A 23,362-nucleotide genomic window follows, 5' to 3' on the forward strand; every position below is an offset into this window, starting at 1 on the left:
ATATGTTTCTTTCTTGTGGCGTAGACATTGAATACGATTCTCACATGTTACAATTGTCATTTTGTTATTGATACTGAAGAAACGGATGTCGAATATTTCCTTTCTGAAAAGATAATTCAGTGGTGACAACCGATATGGCTGACGCAAAAATGGCGGCTGCTAATACATAGAACAAAGCCAATATGTAAAAGAAATATATATATATATATATTTACTAAACTTTGGCTGTAACTTGATATACTAATACCACACCAATTCTAAGATTTGGATGGAAATGCCCTTTAATTATTTTTGGTACTGCTGGCCTTTTAATTGACATAATGTATTAATGTATTTTTTTTGTTTTTTTTAAATGTTTTATTCTGTGGCCCTTATTACTCGGCTGTAATATATATATATATATATATATATATATATATATATATATATATATATATATATATATATATATATATATATATGTGTGTGTTATAGTGGGGGAGGTGTTGTGTACTGTGACTTTTCCTATTGACCACTCCACGTCTGTGCTATAAAGAGCCTCGTTATTAGAGCGCGGTCGCAGCGAGACATCCATCCACTATACACCTATATTATATGTCTGTAGTCACACAAAGCGCTCTATTTAGCTCTTCAGCCAATCACCATCCAGGATAGACGCCCTGTTCATGACGGACAGACCAACCCACCAATCACGAAGATCTCAATAGCCCCGCAGACAAGGTGGCCTGAAACAAAAAGGGGCGCGTCATACGGCGCCTAGCGACCAATCCGAGGTGAAATTTGTTGTGATTTAGGCATTAAAGGCAAAATAATTTTTGTCGGACAAATACGATAATCCTTTGCGATGGATTATGCGCCTGCGCGCCTTTAACGAAGGGGCGGAGCCTAAGGAGGCCTGAGACACAGAGGGTGTTAAAGAGACAGCAAGACACAATCCTGGGGTGAGATAAACTGTCGTGTGCGATTATTATCGTTGTGTGTGCGCTGGATGTGTCGCTGTGTGGAGGCAGGAAGGTGGCGGAGCTGAGTGGCTACCGCTGTGTGTGAATGTGGTATAGATGACATGGAAGCATCCTCATCCCTTATAGACAGTGCATCTTCTGGACCCTGTGTCTATTGATTACATTGTGGGGGTAGAAGGCTGCTCCCCATCTATAGCTCTACCCGATGATATTACCCCCGTATGCAGATATGCACATATACTATTAATCATATATAAATGTATTCATTGCCGGACAATACATTCTGTACATTTACTTAAATTGCGTTTCGAGTCACATGATACGTTATTAATATCACCGACCCCCCCATAGAAGTCAATGGAAATGTTATGACGTTCGATTACGTAGACTTGTGGGCTATGGCAAGACGGCGACTAAAAGGGAATTTCCATTTTTGAGTAAAGTTTAAAGGGATTGTCATAATTGGAGATCCCCTGTCTATATACCCTATTAGGATATATATAAATGTCATGGGGGGGGGGGGGCCTTGCCTAGTTAAGTGAGACATTGCAAAGTGTGGCGGCTCGGATTATCCTCATGTAGAAGAAGGTTGCCCTTTTATTAGAAGGTTGCCCTTTTATTTGAATGGAGCCATGTAATACTACAAATAGGAATGTTTCCATCCAGTGACAGCAAACTGAGATCTTGAAAATGGTGAGAAACTGAAATTCAAAGGCCCGAATTTATCAAAAGTGGCGTCATTTTAGCTAATTTCTAAGTGAAAGTATTTAAATATGTTACGACAAATTTATGAGTGATTCGCCACTTTCTTTAATCTATCGCAATTTACAACACTGCCGTTAACTTTCACACATGCTGACGTGATGGCATTTTTTTCTAGCCAGGGTCTGTGTGCGGGTGGAGATGCAACTTTTTTCTCATTTTGTAAACGTGGCGTAAATCTGCCACAAAGGCCACTCCTATTCTAAATAGAAATTTTCAAAGTGCGGTACTAGGCGCAAAATGCCTAAAAATGCCAAAATACGCCAAATAAATAGCACAAATAGTGATAAAATAACGACACAAAAACAATGATAAACGTCCCCTATAGTATATTAGAAAGCTGCAGAACTTTTCATTGTATGTAGAAAACTAATTATTTACGTTAACCACCGGCCACTGCGTCCAGGCACAGAATCAATGGAGAGGTGGCCGGGAATAACGGAAACAGCCAAGCTCGCTATGCTCGGCTGTTTCTGTAAATCCCATTTACTTCCATGGGGGTTAAGGAAACATCGCCCTTCTTCGTGCAGTGAATAAACATGCTTATTCTTCGCGCAGATATATATATTTTTTTTTTTGCTCTGGTCAAGAATCTACATGGATATTGTCCAGTGAATGTCAACAGAGTTAGCCTTCGATCACATCTGCGTCAGGGCTTCGTTCTGTCTGAGCTTTCCGTCAGAACGGAAGCAATACCGTAGTCAAGTGCGCTATTCATTTCATCAAAACGATGGAAACCTTTCACAATGGAGACAAACGGAAATAATTTGCACTGGATCCGTCACCATTAAAATCACCATTATAACCTATGGTTTCCGTTTGCTTCAGTCAGGGCTCCGACGGAACTTCAGAACGGAACCCTGACGCAGATGTGAACAAAGCCTTACAGAATCCCCATTCACAGACATTGGATACGTAATGTTGGCGGATTTGCTAAGGATATCCATTTAATCCAGTGTAGGGAGCAGCCTGACCCAACCTTGCAGCAGACCGCTATTGAAATAGAATAATATGTGCAAATAACTGCAATACACCTAGATATTAACCATGACACAATCAGGTGACTTTTTATCAGTCCTTTAATGTTTGCTTTTCACATTCTGTATTCTTTCTGTTATGTTATTATTGTCTATGTCTTTTGTCAGGTGCCCCCCCACTCTTCTTGTTCTATCATGGACACCGCTGGTCCTCTCATCCATGTGGACTTCCCAGATGTGGCCAGCTCTCTCCTAGAGAGTCTCAACCAGCAGAGAGTGGAAGGGAAGCTGTGTGATGTATCCATCCATGCACAAGGCCGCGTATTCCGTGCCCATCGTGCCGTTCTGGCTGCCTCTTCCCCGTACTTCCACGACCAGGTGCTACTCAAAGGCATGAGCTGTGTGGCTTTGCCAGGTGTCGTCGACCCAGGGGCATTTGAAGCCGTTTTATGTGCTGCCTACACGGGCCGCTTGACTATGCTGGCAGATGAGATTGTTAATTACCTGACCGTGGGCAGTGTGCTTCAGATGTGGCACGTTGTGGATAAGTGCTCTGAACTGCTAAAGGAGTCTCGTGCCAACAGCAGCGTCGGAAGCATAGAGGGGGCCGGGAGCAGCAGAGGTCCAACCCCACAGAGACCTCACTCCGGCAGAGCCAGTGAAAACCAGTCCCCCAGCAGCAGCAACTACTTTAGTCCACGCGAGGCACCTCCAGAACCGTGTGCAGAGAGGAGTAGAAGAAGGAGTGATGTCACGAGTGAAGCAGCAGAAGAAGCCGGCGGAGAAGAAGAACCATCTGGAGAAGAAGCATCCGTCGCTAGCTGCTCCAGTTACCGAAGGCCCAGCATTGTTCCTCAGAGACACTGGGTGTATGTAAAAAAGGAACGGCCTCACCAGGGTCTGTTGCTGACCTGTGAAGGTGAGGAGGAAGAGGACGAGGAAGAGCTTGAGGAAGATGAAGAAGAGGAACAACTCAGTATTAGTGATGTCCGCACTCTCAATGCTCCAGAAGAACAGGTGAATTTCTGTGAACCTTCAGATGGAATGCCCTATGAAGAAGCATCTGGCAATGGTCCTGGTTACCCACAGGGACCTCCTCTTCTGCCTCTGGATATGCAAGGAAATCCGTTGCTGGTGTTACCTTCAGGACATGGTGCAGCTGGACAAGGTGGGACAGGGACAAGTCAAGGAGAAGGTGGCAAAATATTCTTATGCCATTGTGGAAAAGCATTCTCCCACAAGAGTATGCGTGATCGCCACGTCAATATGCATCTCAACCTACGCCCATTTGACTGCCCCGTCTGTGGAAAAAAGTTCAAGATGAAGCACCACCTAACTGAACACATGAAGACGCACACCGGGGTCAAACCTTATGAGTGCGAAGTATGTGCCAAGAAGTTTATGTGGAGAGACAGCTTCATGAGACATCGTGGGCACTGCGAGAGGCGGCACCGGGCAGGGGTGGGGGGAGGAGGAGGAGCAGGGCAAGGGATTAGTGAGACGCCATCTGTGTAACACTGGTGGGGGGCAGAGAGTGGTGGTAGAGTGGCTAAATAAGGCAAATACTTTTTTTTTTCTAAAGGGCAAGAACTAATGGAGACCTCAGTAGGATGAATCGTAATACAGACTTAAAATCCCACTGCGAGAAGTGTGGAAACCGTGCCGAAGGCCAGGACTCGTAATCTTCAGAGCCTTCAAAAAGAGAAGATTTACCCAAGGGTCAATGGTAGAGAGTTTAGACCCAATACGGGCCCTGTTTGACTTGAGGACAGAATAACAGACCTATCATGACTTGTCTCCTGCACTTCTATCCAATGTCCCACCCTTCGTCATGGAATCAGCAATATAATCTCCTACCTGCACTACCTGTTGAGTCTTCTTTAGTCCCTCTTACCTACTCAAGCACAAACTGCCCCTTCTCCACAATGACTTTAACCATTGAATGGTGCATCACGCCACAAATAACTGCACGTGGTGAACGCTGGGTCTGTCTGTATTGTTCTACATGACGATAGACACTTCGTCACCTACCTTGTATTTACATGGGAATAGGCATCGGCCCCACGTCCCTTCTCATTTACTCGGAAGGGAGTGTGGTACGTGCCGTATGTTGTGAAGGAATCTTGACAGTTGTACAGTATTTTCAGTTTTTAAGCAAAATGACTGCGATGAGTTACGACTCTCCCTCAGTCCCAAGCGTCTTTTCCAACTGCACATTATTAATAGGGGGATGTTCAGAAAGTGAGCGCCAGGTAAAAGTTGGTAAACCAGTGAACAACCTGTTAATCCATATCACGAAGAACAAGGGTCATATTTACATGTACACTATCTGGCCAAAAGTATGTGGACCCCTGACTATCACACCTATATGAGCTTGCTGGAACAGCAAAGTGCCTTTCCCAAACTGTTACCACAAAGTTGTAATCTACAATTGTGTAAAATGTCTTTGTATGCTGCAGTATTAATATTACCCTTAACTGGAAATAAGGGGTTGAACCCTGAAAAACATCCCCAGACCATTTCCCCTCCTCCACCTAATGTTATAGTAGCACTGTGTATTCCGGTAGGTAGCGTTCTCCTGGCATCCATCAGACTGCCAGATAGTGAACCGTTGTTCATCACTCCACAGAACACACTGCTCCAGTCCAGTGGTAATGGGCTTTACACTAATCCAGCCGCCACTTGGCATTGTGTATGGTGATCTCAGTGCAGCTGCCATGGAAACCCATTACATGAAGCTCCGGACGTATAGTTCTTGTGTTGATGTCCCTTCCAGAGGCAGTTTTGAACAGGCGTCGGTTCTGTGAATTTGGGTGGTCGTCTTCTTCGGGGCTGAGCTGTTGCTACTCCGAGACGCTTCCACTACACAATGATAGCACTTTTAGGTGACGGGCAGATATAGCAGATCATAAATTTATATTAAAAGTCACTGTGCTCTATAGTACTACTAGCACCAATACTACCACCAATAACACCTATTGCACACGACCGAGTTCGGGCCGTGAAAAACGGTTCGAGAGTCGGATGCATTTCTATACCCGACCATGGTACAGGTGAACAGGACTCCTGGCATCATAGACATTTTATAATTAGGAGTCCCTGCCTCCCTACAGAACTGCTGTTCCATACTGAACAAAATGATACAGCACGGAACAGCAGTTCTGTGGGGAGGCAGGGACTCCTAGCATCATAAATGTCTATAATGCCAGGTGTGGCCGAGCCAGGAAATGCGACCGACGCTTGTACGGCTTTTCACGGCCCGAACTCGGTCGTGTGCAATTGCACTAAAGATTGTATGGCTGTGTGCTTGATTTTATGCGCCTGTTTGCAATGGGTGTGGCTGGAACGCCTGAACTCAATAAATAGGAGGAGGGTTCACATACTTTGCCAAATAGTGTAAAATCTATAATCACCACAAAGATAAGAATGACTTGTAACACCTTCTCTATGGTCATATTAATTTCAAATGATATCATCGGATGTTGACCCAGGAAGGGATTGACCGTTGTGTGAGGGAACTGATGGTTGAAGCATCTGGAGATACTCGGGAACATTTTTGTTTTAGGGTTTCTCGTCTTCTCCAGTTAACCTTGAGTGGGAGAAACCCCGTCTTCGTGCTCTTATGGGTTGTTGCTCAGAAAATGTTGGGTAAAGAAGGGGGAACACTACAGTATTTGACACTGACCAATCACCTGATTACATCGGAAACAACCATATTGTGGGCTTAGTTCTTTCGAATTACAACGGCCCAGGGTGGTCACCGAGGGGCATTGTTTGACTGTCCTTCGTGAGGTCCGATATATATTTGTCATGCTGGTTCCTAGTAAATTCATAGTACAACCCCCAACATGGCTGGTTCCTTTGTGTTCAGGTGTCTGGTCTACTTTAAAGTGCACAAGTCTCCTATAGCTGAAGCAGCCACGGAGTCCTTAAAATGCAATGGTCATCGAAGAGGCAGACGGGCCTTCCTCGGGAACTCTGATGTTACCCATTGATTAAAATGGATGTACCTGCAACGTATCCAGTGCATTGAACTGATGTAAAATGTCATAATGTCTGCGGAAAGGCAAAAACACGTACATTGTCGAAATGTATCTAAGTCTAGTGCTGTTGTTGCAGGGATAACCTGCTTTTTTTTGCTAAGGCTTCGTTCACATCTGCGTCAGGGTCCTGTTCTGACGTTCCATTGGAGTATCCCACCAGAACGGGACCCTGACGCAGGTGTGAACGAAGCCTAATAAGGTTGTGTTAATTAACAAAACAGATGGATACATCTACAGATATTGAAACAGGGGAAACTCGCCTTCACTTACTATGTTTCTCTATACATATATTTGTGCAATAAGACTACATTGTGGTTCTAAAATAGTAGCCAGATACTAATATGTATTCTCTCCTCGTATATTATGTATACCATTAGGTACACATTGTTTCTACGTATATTATGTGCGCAATGTAAGCGTAACAGATTGTCATGTATGGAGGTGGTACGCGACTGGTGTCATTTTCAGAAAACTATGTTTAAGGGTATGCATACTTTTGCAACCACTTTTTATTGTTATTTCAATGTATCTAAAATAATAAATGAAGCAACGTTGGCAAATAGTCTTCATTAAAAATGTTTTGTGTATACAGCTCCTATGCAGACGTATGCGTTTCCATGGTTACAGACAAACTTTGTGTGTAGTCTGATCCAGCAGGGAGCAATAGGAGTGAATTAACACATGACTGCAGGATCTGACTACACCAGGTTTGTTTGTAGTCTGTAACCATGAAGACACATACTGTACATCTGCATAGGAGCTGTATACACAAAATGTAATTTTTTTTTTTAATCAAGGCTATTTGCAGAATTGCTTTATTTTGTATTTGAGATGCATTAGAGCGATAAAATATAGTTCCAAAAGTATTCATATCCTTGCAGTATTATATACATAGACATGTAAAGTACATTTGTCTGGATTTGTGAAATCATTTTAAATTAGTTAGTACAGATTATTGGATAGAGATTGAAGGGATTAGGGGTTTTTTTCTGCCACCGGTCCCCAAAATTTTAAATGTTTTATAAATTACACCGAGTACTAAAGTTGTGATCAGGGTGCACTCACAGATAACGGTAGGTTAAATATACTTGGTTTACATCCAGGAGTTTTTTACTGCCACGTTGTTTGTCTAACTTTAATAGCTAATAGGGCACGCTAGTATTAAGAATAGTGCAGCGTCATTTTTGGCAATATCAATGTCAGCAGAATTTTTTTTAAAGTCGTGTTGGCTATAACGTATCAAAAAAAAATAAAAAAATGTGGAAGAAATTTGCAAATGTGAAAGAGGGAATTTGCCAATGGTTAAAACCGTAAAGAGAATCTCCAAGCTGCGCCCTCATTGAAGCCCATTGCCCTCCGTTGGCTTTCAGACTACCTGAAACTCCAGCAGACAATGCAGCTAAGCTACAGTCACAGCTCATAACTGACGTAATAGAGTAAAGCTAAAAAACGCCAACGTTAATATTAAATATCCGATTTTAGACCTCAACTAGAATTCCACTTTTAATGGGAACTGTCCATTTTTATTGAATGAATGAATTTCTTCTAATCCAATAACTGTTTTTGTGAAAGTCATACTTAGGACACATCTTACTTTGTGGATGATTCCTTACACCAGTCGTCCCCAACCTGTGACACTCCAACTGTTGAGGGGGCGACACTGCCTTGTACAGGGGACGGCCTCTGAAATGTCTGGTGAGCGTGTTGTGTATTATTCACCAGGGAGAAGGTTTCTTGAACGTGACACCAGTGCGGTTACACATCTCCTTAATAAACACGTTAGTTACAATACACACAATGTCCTCAATACTAGAGGGCCGGTATATATGTGTACGATGATGGCGCTAAACGTCTCCCTGTACCTTCAGATTGCGAACGTGTTTTATAATTGCACCAAAACCGGGTGGTGTTGTACCTACCTCTGCTGCTTTCTTTGACGGGTAAACCTAATGAGATTGCTGATCACTGTGGAGCATCGAATGAAACAGTAGATCAATGTAAGGGTATGTTCACACGCCCTATTTACGGACGTAATTCAGGCGTTTTTCGCCTGGAATTACGGCCGAAAAAACGGCTCCAAACCGTCGGCAAACATCTGCCCATTGACTTCAATGGGTCTTACGGTGTTCTGTGCAGACGAGCCGCCTCAAAGAAGTGCATGTCACTTCTTGGGACGTAATTGGAGCCGTTTTTCATTGACTCCATTGAAAAACAGCTCCAATTACGTCCGTAATTGACGCCGCGAAAAACTCCTGCACTTGCAAAAACGTCTGAAATTCAGGAGCTGTTTTCGCCTGAAAACAGCTCCGTAATTTCAGACGTATTTTACGTTTGCGTGTGAACATACCCTTAGAGGGAAATGGAGGAAAGTTGGATGTACCCAACCTTCCTAAACCCTTCCCTGACATCCGCCTTCATGTGGACTGTCTTTTCTCTGTATACATTAGTGATCTGCCATCTGGTAGAGATATTTCTTGCAACCCATGATCCTCTTTAGGTGTAAATATTGTGAAGGGCAAAAATAGTGAATGATTGCAACAAACCGCAACGTCTTATAATGAATATATCTCACGACTCTTGCAACGCCATCGAATAGCAGAAGTCTCCATTTACAGACCTAAAAATCCAGAGAGACCTCCACTCCATCATCAATCACATATATTCCAACCTCTCTGTGTGTATCAGTATACACGGCATCCGCACAATGACCGTGTATACACAATACTACAGCTGTATATGATTATAGTATGCGGAGTTCTAGAAGTAGATGTGTGTGACTCTGTATATAGGTTCTCCGTCACACACATATGTGTATATATATAATACTGTGCCTCCCAGAGACACTAAGCTATTTATAAGTGTAAGTAGACCGACATACGGTACACAAAATTCAGAAGTATACGCTGGTTGATTGGAACGTGTGCTGACATCAGATATGCCATATATGTGTTTGTATCCACACATACATGTGCGTGTATAAAATGTCACATGTAGCCCCCACTCATTTGCACAGCACGTAATATGTATACGGAAGTATGACTATAGATGACGTGTATATAGACCGGTCCCACAGTACTAGCCGGAAGTCCATAACACTACTGTGTATACATAATTGTATGAGTGCGCGTGCCTATGCTATATGTACACAAGCACTCTTCCCATCTTTTCTATGCCATAATTTATTGTAGTGGGGGTCATCACCCTCATTTAAGGTGACTAATTACTGTTGGCTTGTAGAATAAAGTGCGTTTACCGGAAATTTGTGTTGTGTTTTCTTGTGACCTGTTTGTCCTGAGTTTCAAAAGCACAAATTTATTTAAAAGGAAACTTCACTTTTGTGACAGAAACGGTATGTACACACGGCTTATTTTTGACCATTTTTGGTCCGTAAACGGTTTAAAAATGGCTGAAATATCGGAACAGAACGCCTCCAAACATCTACCCATTGATTTCAATGGGAAAAACAGTGTTCTGTTCCGACAGGCTGTTTATTTTACGCGGCCGTTTTTTAAAACAGTCGTGTAAAAAAACGCCCCCGAAAAAGAAGTGCAGGTCACTGCTTGAGCAATTTTTCGAGCCGTTTTCCATTGACTCTATAGAAAAACAGCTCCAAAAACGGCCTTAAAAAAAGCTGCGAAAAACGCGTGTTGCTAAATAAAACGTCTGAAAATCAGGAGCTGTTTTCCCTTCAAAACAGCTCCGTATTTTCAGACGTTTTTGTTAAGCGTGTGCACATACCCTGATAAAGGATTAACACAACTATTTTTAAATAAAAGTCAAACATAAAAAAAAAAAACTAAGTTATATTTCCTTAATCGTTACAATCTATACAATAAATTTCAAACACAAGTTAAGGTGTTCAGAGAAAGAAGGGGAAATAAAACAAACAAAATATTTTTTTCGTCTCGGTCCGCTTTAGAAAAAAAATTATATATGAATTCAACGCGTAACTTTATATACCAAAAAATTAGATAAGAAAAAAATAACCCCCCCCCCCCTTGGATAAGAAAAAAATAACCCCCCTCCCCCCAAAAAAAAAATGCACAAGGAAGATCTTATACAGCAACGTCAGATAGAAAAAGTTGTGTTAGGGCTGCAGTGAGGCAAAAATAGTAAAATAAGCTGCACCCTGAGGGGGTTAAATGAACAAAACTTTATGATTGCTTTATTTATATCATTATAGTCTATAGGAGGAATGCAAAAAAAAACAAGTGATCTGTTTCCATATCAAAGTATATAAAGAAATGAACGTTCTGACAGTAATAAAAATATAAGACGCAGACACCCCGTCATTTTTATACATATATTTGTACTAACCCCTTCCCCCCCCCCCCGTTAGTAACTGTATGGCGAAAACAAAAATATGGAGCAGGATAATATGGCCCAGCAGTTAGAGGGTTAATCTGCGTGCTGCTGATGAATCTGATCTACAAGAATACTGGCCGTTTCTGAAAAGTGAAAGTGAAAGAATGAATTAGATATAAAAAGATCAGTGCGCCGAGGTAGAAGAGAACAAGGACGATAACAGAGGGAAGAGTTACACTCGGGGTAACCAGGCAGAGGGGCGTACAGTGCCGTAACAGGTGGTCAGTGATCTCCGCTCTACCCACTTACAGGACGTCCGCCGCCATGATGCCATCCACAATCTACAAGCTGAGCCTAATTCTTTTTGTACACAGTGAGTATCATCAAAGTGTCATTTTGAACCCAGGCCCATATCCCTCCTTACCCCCAACTTCTCTGTACCCCCCCCCCCCTTACTCTCATATTTAACCCTTCAAATTCTCACAATTTATGGTCGTTTCATCATTGAAATTGTCTCGTCGCCCCTCGCCCCATCTTTATTTACTGTGGAACTTTGCACTTTAAAATTCTTGGGGCTTTCCACCCGCCATACTTTTATTTTGCTTTGCATTTTTACGCGCGGCTGTGTGCTGGCTTGTATAGTCAGCTAATGATTAGTATACGTGGTTTGGCACTATACCGAGTTCTTCATCTGACTGAAGGAGCATGACTTTACATACATACGGAGACGCTGTGTACATTAAAGTTTTTGCACCCTGTGTGTCCGATGACTGTGCTGGATGGACGTGTATAAACAAAAATACCCCGAAATCTGCCCTAAAGAATAAATGACCCCTGACTCTACCTAACACTTAATATTGCCTTTTTAATGCGTTTTTAGGTGTTGAAACAGGTTCAGATTTTATGCTGCACATTTATGGAACTTTTTCTTTTTTTTATATATAAACATGTCAGATACAATTCTGAGAAAGAAACTATTAAAGATAGATTGTCATGCTCCAGATTTTAAAATCCGCACTGCAGGTCAATTTACATGGAACATTTCTGCAACGTGAAGATGAGATTACTTGCCACGCAGGAAATCCATGTGGCAAATCCACACGTGATACTCATACGGCCACAAACCTCTGCTCATTCTGGGCTCAGGCGTTCAGTAGGTATCTGGTCCTAATCTCTGATTGACAACGATCTCTGTATTCACACTCATACAGGCCAGGCTGTCAATCCTGGAGTAGGACTGGACTGAAAAAAGTGAGCAGAGGCTTAAATCAATAAATTACAAGTTATACAGAATTTTTTGCTACAAAAATATACATCAACCTACTCATCTCATGCTCTTTACTATGCTGCCCGCACATTTTACTGCATTTTCAATGCGACAGGTTCTCTTTAAGGCCCCATGCACACGACGTAAAAATCATCGGTAATTGCGGACTGCAATTATGGACCCATCCACTTCTATTGACGGCGGACACCTTCCCGTATATTTACGGGAAGGTGTCCGGGCTGTAGAAGTGTACCGCAAAAGATAGGACATGTCCGTTCTTTTGCTTTTTACGGGCCGTGCTCCCACACTTTGTATGGGAACACAACCCGCAAATGCAGGTGGCTGGCCGCGGCCGGCTGTGCCCGCTATCGCAGGCAGTGATTACGGGCACGGCCGTATACATGAGGCCTAAGTGTGAAACGCACTATTATTATTTTCATGACCTAATAAGTTATATTTTAATAAATAATTACTTATAGGTAGCATTAGGGCTCATTTGTCCCAAGGGACATTTTTTGGTGTGTTATAGTTTCATATTTTCTCACATCTTTTAAAAGGGGAATTTTTTGTCTGTGTGTAAATAAACCTTCACCGTCCATACAACCACAAAACCTGAGCACGCCGCTCTGAAACCTGTTATGCACCTTCGTCCCTTTAGGTGTTGACTGAAAGGGGTTCTCTGGGACGATATCAGTAATGGTCTATCCATACACCATCAATGTTTGACTGGTGGGGTCCGACCTCCAGTACCCCCACCGCAGTACAATGAAGGGGTCTTCAATGGGACGAGCTGCAGGACCAGGCACAGCTGCTCGTACGTGCCCATGTAAACAAAGGGGATGCAGCACTCGCAGCAGTGTCACAGCCCGTCCATTATCCTGGTTGGGGCGGTTCTGGAGATCTGACCCAACTGATTAAACATTGACAGCCTCTTAAAAGGATAGACAGTCATTGTTACAGTCCCGGAGAACTCCTATAAATGAGATTTATTAAAAAGAAACCCACCAGAAGAAATTTTACGAGGGCTCCTTAGTGTACATTACAAATGTGAACAATTTTACTTTTATGTCAAGATCTGATCACTTGAAGCTACAGGCCCAAAGCCTGAAGAGATACGGAAGACAACATGTCCCCCTCTGGCTCCTGTCAGGAGTTGTATTGTCATGGAGATCTTGTGTGGATTCAGATCACCATCTACATCAATATATATCGGAATAGTGGCAGTAATGTGTGTAGATGTGGAAACATCCATGTTTCTGATGATTTGGATCCACATAACATCTCCATGACAACACAAATCAGAACAGGAAATGTCCTCCGAACCTGCCACTTCTATGACAGGCTTTGGGCCTGTAACTTCTAGTGATCATATCTCCGCATAGACAGAAGATATTTCAATGTGTATATAAACACAGATCTATGTACATAATGTCAATATTTTATGCACATTATATCTTCTTCTGTTAGGTTCTCTGGGACCGCATTTAGCGCTTCATAAATGAACATATATAAGTCATCCAAAATGATTATGCTCATAGCAACCGATTGCAGTGTAGCCTCCATTTTTTTCCAGCGCAGTTTAGGAAAAGGAAGCTGCACTATGATTGGTTGCTATGGGAAACCAGGCCGGTCCTCCTGGTAGACATCTTTGATAAATAACTGTGTTGATAACGATATTATACAGTGTTGTTTTCGTATATTCTTCATTGCTCTGCTTGATAACGGTTTCTTACAGCTGCTGCGCTCGTGGCAGTGCACCCTGCTCTCGGGACCCAGTCTCTGTCCTGCTGGCTGGTGGAAGAGGTAGCTGCAACAAGTTCTAAACCGCGCTCCATCCTGCAGACGCCGGTATTGGTCCAGTTCACAGACGCCACTGGATTGACGTACAGCCCTCCAGTAACCGCTGACCCTGACACCTTGCTCTTCTATGTTTTTGGTGAGGAAAAAAGATTGTGGTAGAGATTTATAAGACAAGAATAAAGAGAACATCACTGATGTGAGCAGGTATAAAGGAAAAGTGGAATAGGTCCCCATGGGACCTCTGAAAACTAAAGAAGGAATCTGATTGGTTGCTATGAGCATCTACTCTACTTTTTTATTGGACTATTTTTAAAAAATGTTGCCCCATTTGGTGATATTAACTAATAACGGCACACAGTGCGCCAATATCTCTCCTCATCATGTTGATTGTTCTGCCATACTATTACAATAACACCAGTTCGGTCTTAACATTGTCATCTGACTGAAGGCCAACACGCTTTTTACTGACACAATCACATGGAGGGTGGTGCAGGGGCCAATTTTGAGTGGGTTTACATAAGAAAACTGGCATAAATACATTGATAGATCTACAGCACCTCATTATTTCTTAAAATCAAGCTGAACAATTTAGCCCAAAATTGTCTGGATTATGCTTTTCTGTTTAACCCTTTCAGGACCTAATTTTAGTTTTTATGCTTTTGTTTTTTCCTCCCCTTCAAAAAGTCATAACTTTTATTTTTTCGTTAATACAGCCATATGAGGGCTTAATTTTTACAGGACAAGTTGTACTTTCTAATGGAACAGCTGTTCGGCCATTTTCTTATGGGTTTCTTTTTTACGGTGCTCAATGTACGGTGAAAATGACACAACATCTTTATTCTGCGGCTCAGTACTATCACGGTGATACCAAATTTATATAGTTTTTGTTATGTTTTAGTACCTGTAAAAAAATGTCAATGTTTGAAAGAAACTAAAATTAGTTTGCATCGCCATGTTGTGACCACCGTAACTTTTTTTTATATTTCTGTGTACAGAGCTGTGTAAGGCATCTTTTTGTACGTGGAAAGATGTAGTTTTTATTAATACAATTTTGGGTAATGTCGGGCATTTCAATCACTTTTTATTCCATTTTTTGCGGGGTTGAAGTGACAAAAAAAGTGATTTGGCCATATTTACCTTTTTTTCCCCGCTACGACGTTCACCGTATTGGATAAATATTTGTATAGTTCGGGGCATTTTTGGACGTGGGTATACCAAATGTGTTTGTTTATTTTTATATGTGATCTAGGGAAAGGGAGGTGATTTAGATTTTTTTATATTTTTTTTATTTTTGAAGAAACTTTTTTAAAAAAATTGAACTTTTATTTAGCCCCCTAGGGGGCTTGAACCTGCGATCATTAGATCACTTATGCCATAGACTGCAATATCACAATATTGCAGTCTATGGCAAAATTAGTGCATTTCTATTGAGACCTGCCACGGGCAGGTCTCAATAGCAATCTTCCTATAGCAGGGCTGGGAGTGTTCACAAGGCTCCCAGCTGCTAGAAGAGTACACTGGCTAGCCGGTGACCGGCCCGAAGCATAAGGGGCAGAAAAAAACCCACAGATGCCGATGGTCACATCTGACACCAGCATCTGAGGGGATGAATGCTTGCGATCAGAAATTTTTGTGATCGCATGCATTGCCACTGGGTTCCTCTTGTGCAACACAGCGGAGACCCGACGGCTATGATGTCCGATATGCTTTTGAGCGGGCGCCATATTTAAAGACCCTTTCTTGACATGGATCTACAGATCAGCGACGTGAAAAGGTTAACTAAATATGCACAGAGCATTTGCCACTTTGCTGCTGCAAAGCTTTATCGTCCCAAAGGATCGTTTAAAAAAAAAAAAATGTCCTGAAATGCTATACTTATACATTGGTGCGAATTGTATCTATATGTAATAGATCTCTATTTATTCCTCCTGATCTGGTTTTCTCCCCTATATCTAGATCCATCTGGGAAACTTTCTCCTGAGTTTACCTCCTGTGAGCTAACTCATCATTTGACACAAGAAGTCTCTTTGAACTGGGCACGCTCCCTCACAGAGGAGAAATTCAGTCCGTCAGCTCTCGGCAAGGCCTGGTACACCCTGGCGGCCAGCAATCGTAAGGATGGAAGGGCAGTGAGCCTCGTGCTAGGACCCCTGGGTGACAAAAAAGATCATTTGTCAGGTGCGTGCTCCTTGGAGGTAAAATCCCGTCCAACGTAATAGGAGATTCATCTGCAAATGTTCACGTCTTCCAGTTTAATGTGTGCAGGGAGCAGCAGGTTCACCATATTGTATAGCTTTATCATCCCGGTATAACTAGTTTTCAGGGCCACTGCTCTTATTTTACAGCCACTGACATGGGCAGAGTTAATGCTGCTGAAGCCCACGAGCAGAAAACAATTACAATCTACACCCTAATCTCTTTCATTGGTCTCACATTTTGTAGCAGACTTTACTGCAACGTCTTAAAGAGACACAAAACCTGAATATTGCTGAACAATTCTGTAATGCATGGTTCTCTGTTATCTGTCATTTCAGGTTTTGTAGGGGCTGACCCTCCCTGCCCCCATTTATGACACATATCTCCAGTGCTGGACTTTTAGGCCTTATTCACACGAACGTGTTATAGGTCCGTGTGACGGCCGTTAAAACAACGGCCGTCAGACGAACCTATGTATTTCACGCATCCCTCCATAGACTCTAGTGTATGGGGGATGCGTTATAACCACGGATGCACCTCTGACGTGAAAAACTGCACTTTGCGTTGCGCTCGTGTGAATTCGGCCTTATACGTAGGTGTCAATGATGTTGGCTGCTCGTACATTTGTTTAGTCATTTTGGTTTTGTGCAATTTTAAAGAGTTTTGCCATCAGAGACATTTATGGCATTTATGGCCACTGGCAGAGAGGGAGCCGTCCATCCATGGTCAGTGTGAGCAGCCTCAGATGTCCATGATGGAAAAACCTGATGATAAATCTGGCCATGTCTTCAGCTAATATTCTCTTTTCCTTTAGTCTCTCTAGCTGTATATTCTGACTCTTCTATCCAGCATGCCCAGTTGGGTAAGCCTCTGTCTGTACCTTGCGGCATGTGGCGAGGACATCAGCCACGCTTTTCTGTAGAGTGGCGCCATCGTGCTCTGGGGGATGGGAGTCTCCTGTATGCATATGATGGATGGAAGGACAGGGTCGAGGAGCAAGCCCCAAATTGTCACTTGAACTTTTCGGCCTTGCACAATGAAGGGGACGCTTCCTTAATGATTGAAAATGTCGACGTTTCACTCCAGGGCATCTTGTTATGTATAATCTATCTACCCTACCTGAGGGCACAGAGAGAAATCCAGCTGTTGGTCACAGGTAAGAGAACAGAGCAGAGAGCGGGATAAGAGGGTATAGTTACAACAAGCGTTTAAAAAAAAATTGCATATTTAGGATTGGTTTTAAATTTTGGAACTTTTTTTTTTTTTTTTTAAAGGGAACATGGCTGTAGGACAGATCCTGTCACATTAGGGTATTAGATACATCTAGATACTGAAATAGATGACGTAACTGTATTTACTAAAATGTCTCCTAGTGTGCTGACCATAGCTTGTCATATATGCCCCCCTGGCTCTGTGAACCCATTCAGCAGAGCCAAAAGAGGTCACAAGCCTTAAAACAGAAGGTGCCCTGTTTCTAAGCCATGGGGGATGGGGCTCACATCTTCTAGCACATTGGCACTTTAAGGGATGGACCATTTTGTGGATGCAATTGTACATACTAGTGTATATTTTCACTTTTGTTGCCAGACCCCTGGAAATATGGCAAAATGATGCAATCTTTGTCACACAGTGGGTGAAAAAAATTTGTGGGCAACACTCCAACGTTCTATGTTTGATATAAGAACCCCATAAAATAATATAGGGAGACATGCGACTTCTTCGTTTTAAAGAGGGGGCACTTTCTTTAGATCTTTAGTGGAATGAAATGAAATCTATATATTTGATTATCTATATTCTGTTTTTGTTGTTCGTTGTCCTTCCAGCCAAACCGCAGGTTATTCTCCAGCCAGCCCCTCTGTTTGCTCAGCCTGGTGAGGAGGTGACGCTCTCCTGTGACATTTCTCACTTTCACCCTATGGAAATATCTGTTGACTTCTTAGTTCAGCTTCCAGGAGAATCACATCCCTCCCTGCTGACTGGCAATTACCTGTCTGCTCACACCCACCATAAAGATGGCACCTATAGTATCAGCGCATACCAGCGCATTGTTGCCAGCAACGACCTCCATGGAGCACGCTACTTTTGCAGAGTGGGACATGTTAGTGCTACAAGGAGCATCTCAAGTTCCCAGACCCTCAAGGTTGCAGGTAATGTAATTTAAATGATATGACGACATAATATAGCGACCAGTCTGATTCTTGATGCTATTTTGCAGCTTAAAGTTTGATTGTTTGACGCTTTGTTGTGGTAAAAAAAACAGTGACGCAATATGGGACTATATGTAGCTCATCCTCTCTCTCTATATATACAGGAGTATCAGGTCCGTCTCTTGAGGATATAATGTATCTCTTTCTGACTGCGCTGTTTCTCTATGGGACTCTAAGCTACCTACGCAGGAAAGGTACGATTACTAACAGACAAAAGAGACAAAACATTGGTAAACCCAAGAGCATCATGGGAGTGGGTCCTGACATAAGGTCTGGAGGTTCAGTATACGGGATTTTTGCCATAAGAGGGTACACAGTTAGCAGTCCCTACTCCTGAAAGTATCAAATACTCCCCAATACTGTGGAGGCACCATGAGGAATTTACCATTTGACTGTCCTGGAATAGAGTGTTATTATAGTAACGAGTTCACCATATAGTTTTCCAAAATTGAAGTGACCAATGAATAGGACTTTATTAAAAATATTACACTGGGGCTCCTGCCACTCTCATTCCCAAAACCCCCTGAGATCACAATTGGGTGACTAGGTCACATGGCTGCTGAAGGTGACCACATTGGGCTACATATTACCCCTGGACTTGGTCATTTTATACCTTGACTTCAAAAAGTTGTACATCCCATAGAGGCAGCACATGCAGCTTTTTTTTATGGGAAGGAGGAACCCAACTCAGGCCAATCCTATCTCCCTTCCTTACGGCGGTGTACCTGTAGGGGGCTCCTACCAATATACAATCAAAACGACATTACCAAACGGCCAGAGGTAATGCCCCTCCTAACCCCTCTCTAGTCCCTCGTAGGAGAGAATAGTGGCAAGAAGGGTCAGACAATCCTGTCCCGGAAAAGTGGAGAGTGGTAGCAACTTTATAGCCAGTGCTTGATGTCCTCTATAAAGAAAATGATATCTTGAGACTTTAGTAATGGTAACACTCAGCATTATATAATGACTCTTCCTTCTTGCATTATCTATTACAGCTGTGTCTCTCTTTGGAGGTCCTGAGGAGTTGAATGTCCAGAAGGTAAAGGGCACCTGTTCACAGTAAAATATAAGATTAGGGGGCGTAGAAATGTATGTGCTGGGGATTATCCCTTCTGTATGTGGTTGTGATGTTGTTTGGAGACATTTTGCTTTGTAAATTGACAAAACTAGAAGACCCGTCAGTGCTTCAAAATGGTTTATGAGGAGCTTGGATAAAAGCAACACCAGGCATAGAAGATGAATTGACTTTTCACATATGCACTGTCCTATTCTGGGGCAGTTTTGTTTTTTATATATGTGTTATAGGTAATGTAGGGATGCACAAGGGTTGTCTTAAGATAAAATATGACTAAATGTTGTTGTTTTTTTCTTACAGAATAAATCTGAATAAACAAAGATGGAATAACCGAATGCCTGATCTCTAAAAGATGTTTAGGTGTTTCTAGTGCAGCTTTACCTTATCCTTTGTTCCCCTGAGAGAAGAACTGCTACCAGAAGAGTCTGATGCCACCAACCGCCCTCTCCCTCTTGTTGTGTGGGTAGCTGTATTATGCGTTTGGCCGGCTTTCGGACACTTTCACATGGCAGATCTTGCTTCAGTATTTGTAAACCAAAACCATAAAAATAAAAACCTTTTATTGCACTTTTTCTGTGAAGTTTCAACTACTAGTTTTGTCTTTCAAATACTGAAGCAAAATACTGACCAAAATACTGCTGCGCTAGAGTGGCCTTAGGCTACATGCACACGTTGCGTATTTTGCTGCAAATTACGCACCAAAACGGCTGCAAATATCTCAACACACTACACTTTGTTGCGGGTTTAAGCACCCCATTGAATTCAATGGGAAAACCCGCAACAGAAGAGCTGCGATTCCGCATCATTAATTGGCATGCTGCGATTGAAGAAACCGCACCGCAGGTCAATTTATGTGCGTTTTTTTCGGCAGCGTTTTTCCGCAACGTGTGGATGAGATTTGTTGAAATCCCACCCACACTGCTGCTACTGTAATGCGCTGCGGATTTTCCGCAATGAATCTGTTGCGGAAAATACGCCGTGTTTACGCCGTGTGTGTTCATACCCTTTCTGTAGCAATTTCTGCAACAAGTGCACTTACCCTCGGGTGGATTCACACACGGCAGGTTTTGTTGCAGAAATGTCAGCGACCGAAAATCAGTTCCATACATGTGAATGTTTTTTTTTCTGTAGAATGCATGTTTTTCTGCAAACTCCATTCAGATGAATGGGACAGTTGCAGAAATGTCTGCAACAAATATTGTGTGTGTGTGTGTGTGTGTGTGTGTGTGTGTGTGTGTGTGTGTGTGTGCCCAGAAAAACTTGTATAAGGCCTTGGACCACTTCTTTTAATTGCACTATTTTTTAAATACTTGGCACCTGCTATGTTTAGATATATGTTGGTGGAAACCTGTATGACTAGTTGGATATAATTAGCAGGTCCCTTGAGGTCAACAAACGGCTGCATACACTTTTAGGTTCTAAAATGGTCTGACTCAAAGTATAAAACATTTATTTCTGTTCTACTATTTATAATTAAACAAATCAACTCGAAGTATTGCAGTTTTCACACGGGAGTCTGAGTCCTCACAATAGGCTGACGTTCCCTGTCACTTTTCAATTCATGTTGTGTAAACTGGGTAAGTAGTCAATTCATTGTTATCACAGACAGGATTACAATAAAAGGTACAACGTCAATAATAAAGCTGGAGGCAGATAACACAGGATCACACCAGTGACATTGAGTGACGTCACAGCTCACCCCTCCTTCCTGCATAGTGACCCCTGCACATGTCACAGAGCATGCCCACAACACTCTCCCATAGAAGTCATGAAGTTATTTTCTGACTTAGCTTTTTTTTTATGTCTATGTGACTACTATTGCAGCAACCATGATTATAGGGGCAAGGCAAGATGGCTGCCCCATAACTATGTAACGAAAACAGAATAAATATACAATCAAATTATAAGAACAGATTAGACAAAGTATATTTCAGTATAAATTTATAATGAATAAAACAAAAATAAATCAGGTGATACATTTAAATACAATTAGTCTCGATATCTTCTACTCCTGCACTCACACGCGTCTGGGAAACATGAGGAGCCATCAGCTGGATTCACACATGGCGTATATTTTTCCATAACGAATCTACCGCAAATTTCATGTTACATTCGGATTTGGATGCGGAAACGGACAAACAACAAAGTTGTTGTGAATTTCACCCTGAAATTAACTAAAATGTATAAGTATAAAAAAGGATAAAAAAAAAAAACCGTGACCGATGTAAAATAAATAACTTGTAGGTACAGCTCATATGAGGTTTATGGGATATGTTTTGCCTCCACCTGATCTTTCATTCCTTCCCTTTTGGCTTTTTATATTTTTATTTCTGTAATCAGGTTTTGTGTTTTGCTGGTTTTTATTTAGCGCTTCTGAAAATTTTTTCTTTATAAGAAATTTATTGACAGGGCTCCATGGTCTTAACATTCAATGAGATAGATGGAGCCATATTAGCGTCAGTTCACACGTAGATTGAGCTGGACGCTTCTTTTTCCTGCTAAAATGAATGGTAGGCGGAATTTTGCGGCGGAATCCGCAGCGGGTTCTGTTGCAAAAATTTCCATCCTGTGAACAGGGCCTTAGGACTTCTATAGTTGTACATGAAACCTCTACTGTTCGTACGTATGCTTCCGAATTTATACAGAGGTTTTTTTCTTCAGAGTGGATTCATAAAAAATTAAATACAAAAAAAGCCCACAAAAAAACGTAGCGTGCTGTATTGACGCCGTATGTATAGCGGTATAAGGAATCACTGCCTCAAGGGGAGAATATCTCTGAATATACGGAGTCTAATGGAGGCTGTATGACGGTGTACGTAGACTGTGCGGCTCTGTACTCAAGCTCTGTCGTGTGCATATGCCCTAAGCTGTATGGCTGACTTCAGTGTGTATAATAAACATGTTCCCCATGCAGCGCCGATCCCCAAAACCGCAGGTTTTTTTAAAATATGTAAATTGTAAGCCAATAGAAAAACTGTTACCCATAACAACCAATCACAGTGCAGCTTATATTTGAGGAGTTGAAAGTGGAGCTCAGAGTGGTTGCTATTAGCAACAAGGCCAGTAATTCTGTTAAAGAGTGTGAATAAGGCCAAGGCTCCAAGGTGATTAAATGCACACGATAATCGCACATTCACGGGAAAACGCATTGTGATATTGCGTGTAATGTATTCCTATGGGATCGCATGCATGTTTCCTGCATACGTTTAAATGCAGTGGATCTCATGATTGAAAACAGACCCACAATGTTGGATTTTTTGCGATAATTACATAAAACCGCTTAAATATCTTCCCCCACTTACTATAATTAATTGCTGGCAGTTTGCGCTAGATTTCGCATGAGATCACAAGGCAACACATTGCGTGCGATATGCGGACGTGAAGGCTCCAGTCCTAATGAGGCCCTTAGTGTTATTTAACATAAACATTCAATGTTAAGACCGTAGAATACAATTAGTTTATGATTGATTTTCATTAAGAGGTTCTTTATCAGCGTATGTAGTTCGGGTTTATAGATTGTACAGGTTAGGAGGGGGTCCTATATTTAAAAAGGAGAAAGAGTGTGATGTTTTTGTTGTGCTGTGATATCATTGGATGACCAGGATGATGAAGTTTCTTGTCAGTAAATGCGACATAAGAAATCTGTGTTAATAAAATGAATTATGAACCAATGTGAGGCCGGTCTTCATTATTCTTCCGCCATTCGGCCGGTGCTCCCCCGCATCCAACGACTCCTTTTTTGGCCCCTCTCGGCCACCGTAACTCTGCGGT

General features: G+C 42.1%; 2 protein-coding genes across 3 annotated transcripts; both read left to right on the forward strand.

Moving 5' to 3' along the window:
* The first annotated feature begins 717 nt into the window (after positions 1-717).
* On the forward strand, positions 718-5,842 carry ZBTB22 (zinc finger and BTB domain containing 22). Of its 2 annotated transcripts, none has more exons than XM_075836496.1 (2): positions 718-773; positions 2,870-5,842. In XM_075836496.1, exon 2 carries the CDS (start codon positions 2,897-2,899, stop codon positions 4,214-4,216), a length of 1,320 nt encoding a protein of 439 aa, XP_075692611.1. In that variant the 5' UTR covers positions 718-773; positions 2,870-2,896; the 3' UTR covers positions 4,217-5,842. The 2 variants fall into 2 exon arrangements, with proteins under 2 accessions (XP_075692611.1, XP_075692610.1); XM_075836495.1 differs by lacking the exon at positions 718-773 and adding an exon at positions 822-941.
* Positions 5,843-11,210: 5,368 nt separating this feature from the next.
* TAPBP (TAP binding protein) lies at positions 11,211-23,262 on the forward strand. The gene is made up of 8 exons (XM_075836497.1): positions 11,211-11,422; positions 14,052-14,252; positions 16,073-16,294; positions 17,127-17,468; positions 18,136-18,459; positions 18,624-18,713; positions 19,512-19,555; positions 19,892-23,262. The coding sequence occupies exons 1-8, from the start codon at positions 11,374-11,376 to the stop codon at positions 19,904-19,906; spliced, it is 1,287 nt and encodes a 428-aa protein (XP_075692612.1). The 5' UTR covers positions 11,211-11,373; the 3' UTR covers positions 19,907-23,262.
* Positions 23,263-23,362: the final 100 nt, after the last annotated feature.

The sequence above is a fragment of the Rhinoderma darwinii genome, chromosome 8, assembly GCF_050947455.1.
Source record: "Rhinoderma darwinii isolate aRhiDar2 chromosome 8, aRhiDar2.hap1, whole genome shotgun sequence".
NCBI lineage: Eukaryota > Metazoa > Chordata > Amphibia > Anura > Rhinodermatidae > Rhinoderma > Rhinoderma darwinii.

Excerpts from the sequence above, each read along its gene's own strand:
- ZBTB22 (XM_075836496.1), top strand. The coding sequence starts at position 2,897 with ATGGACACCGCTGGTCCTCTCATCCATGTGGACTTCCCAGATGTGGCC.
- TAPBP (XM_075836497.1), top strand. The coding sequence starts at position 11,374 with ATGATGCCATCCACAATCTACAAGCTGAGCCTAATTCTTTTTGTACAC. Across the intron at positions 14,253-16,072 it reads CTTGCTCTTCTATGTTTTTG|ATCCATCTGGGAAACTTTCT; the intron begins GTGAGGAAAAAA and ends CCCTATATCTAG. Across the intron at positions 18,460-18,623 it reads CCAGACCCTCAAGGTTGCAG|GAGTATCAGGTCCGTCTCTT; the intron begins GTAATGTAATTT and ends CTATATATACAG.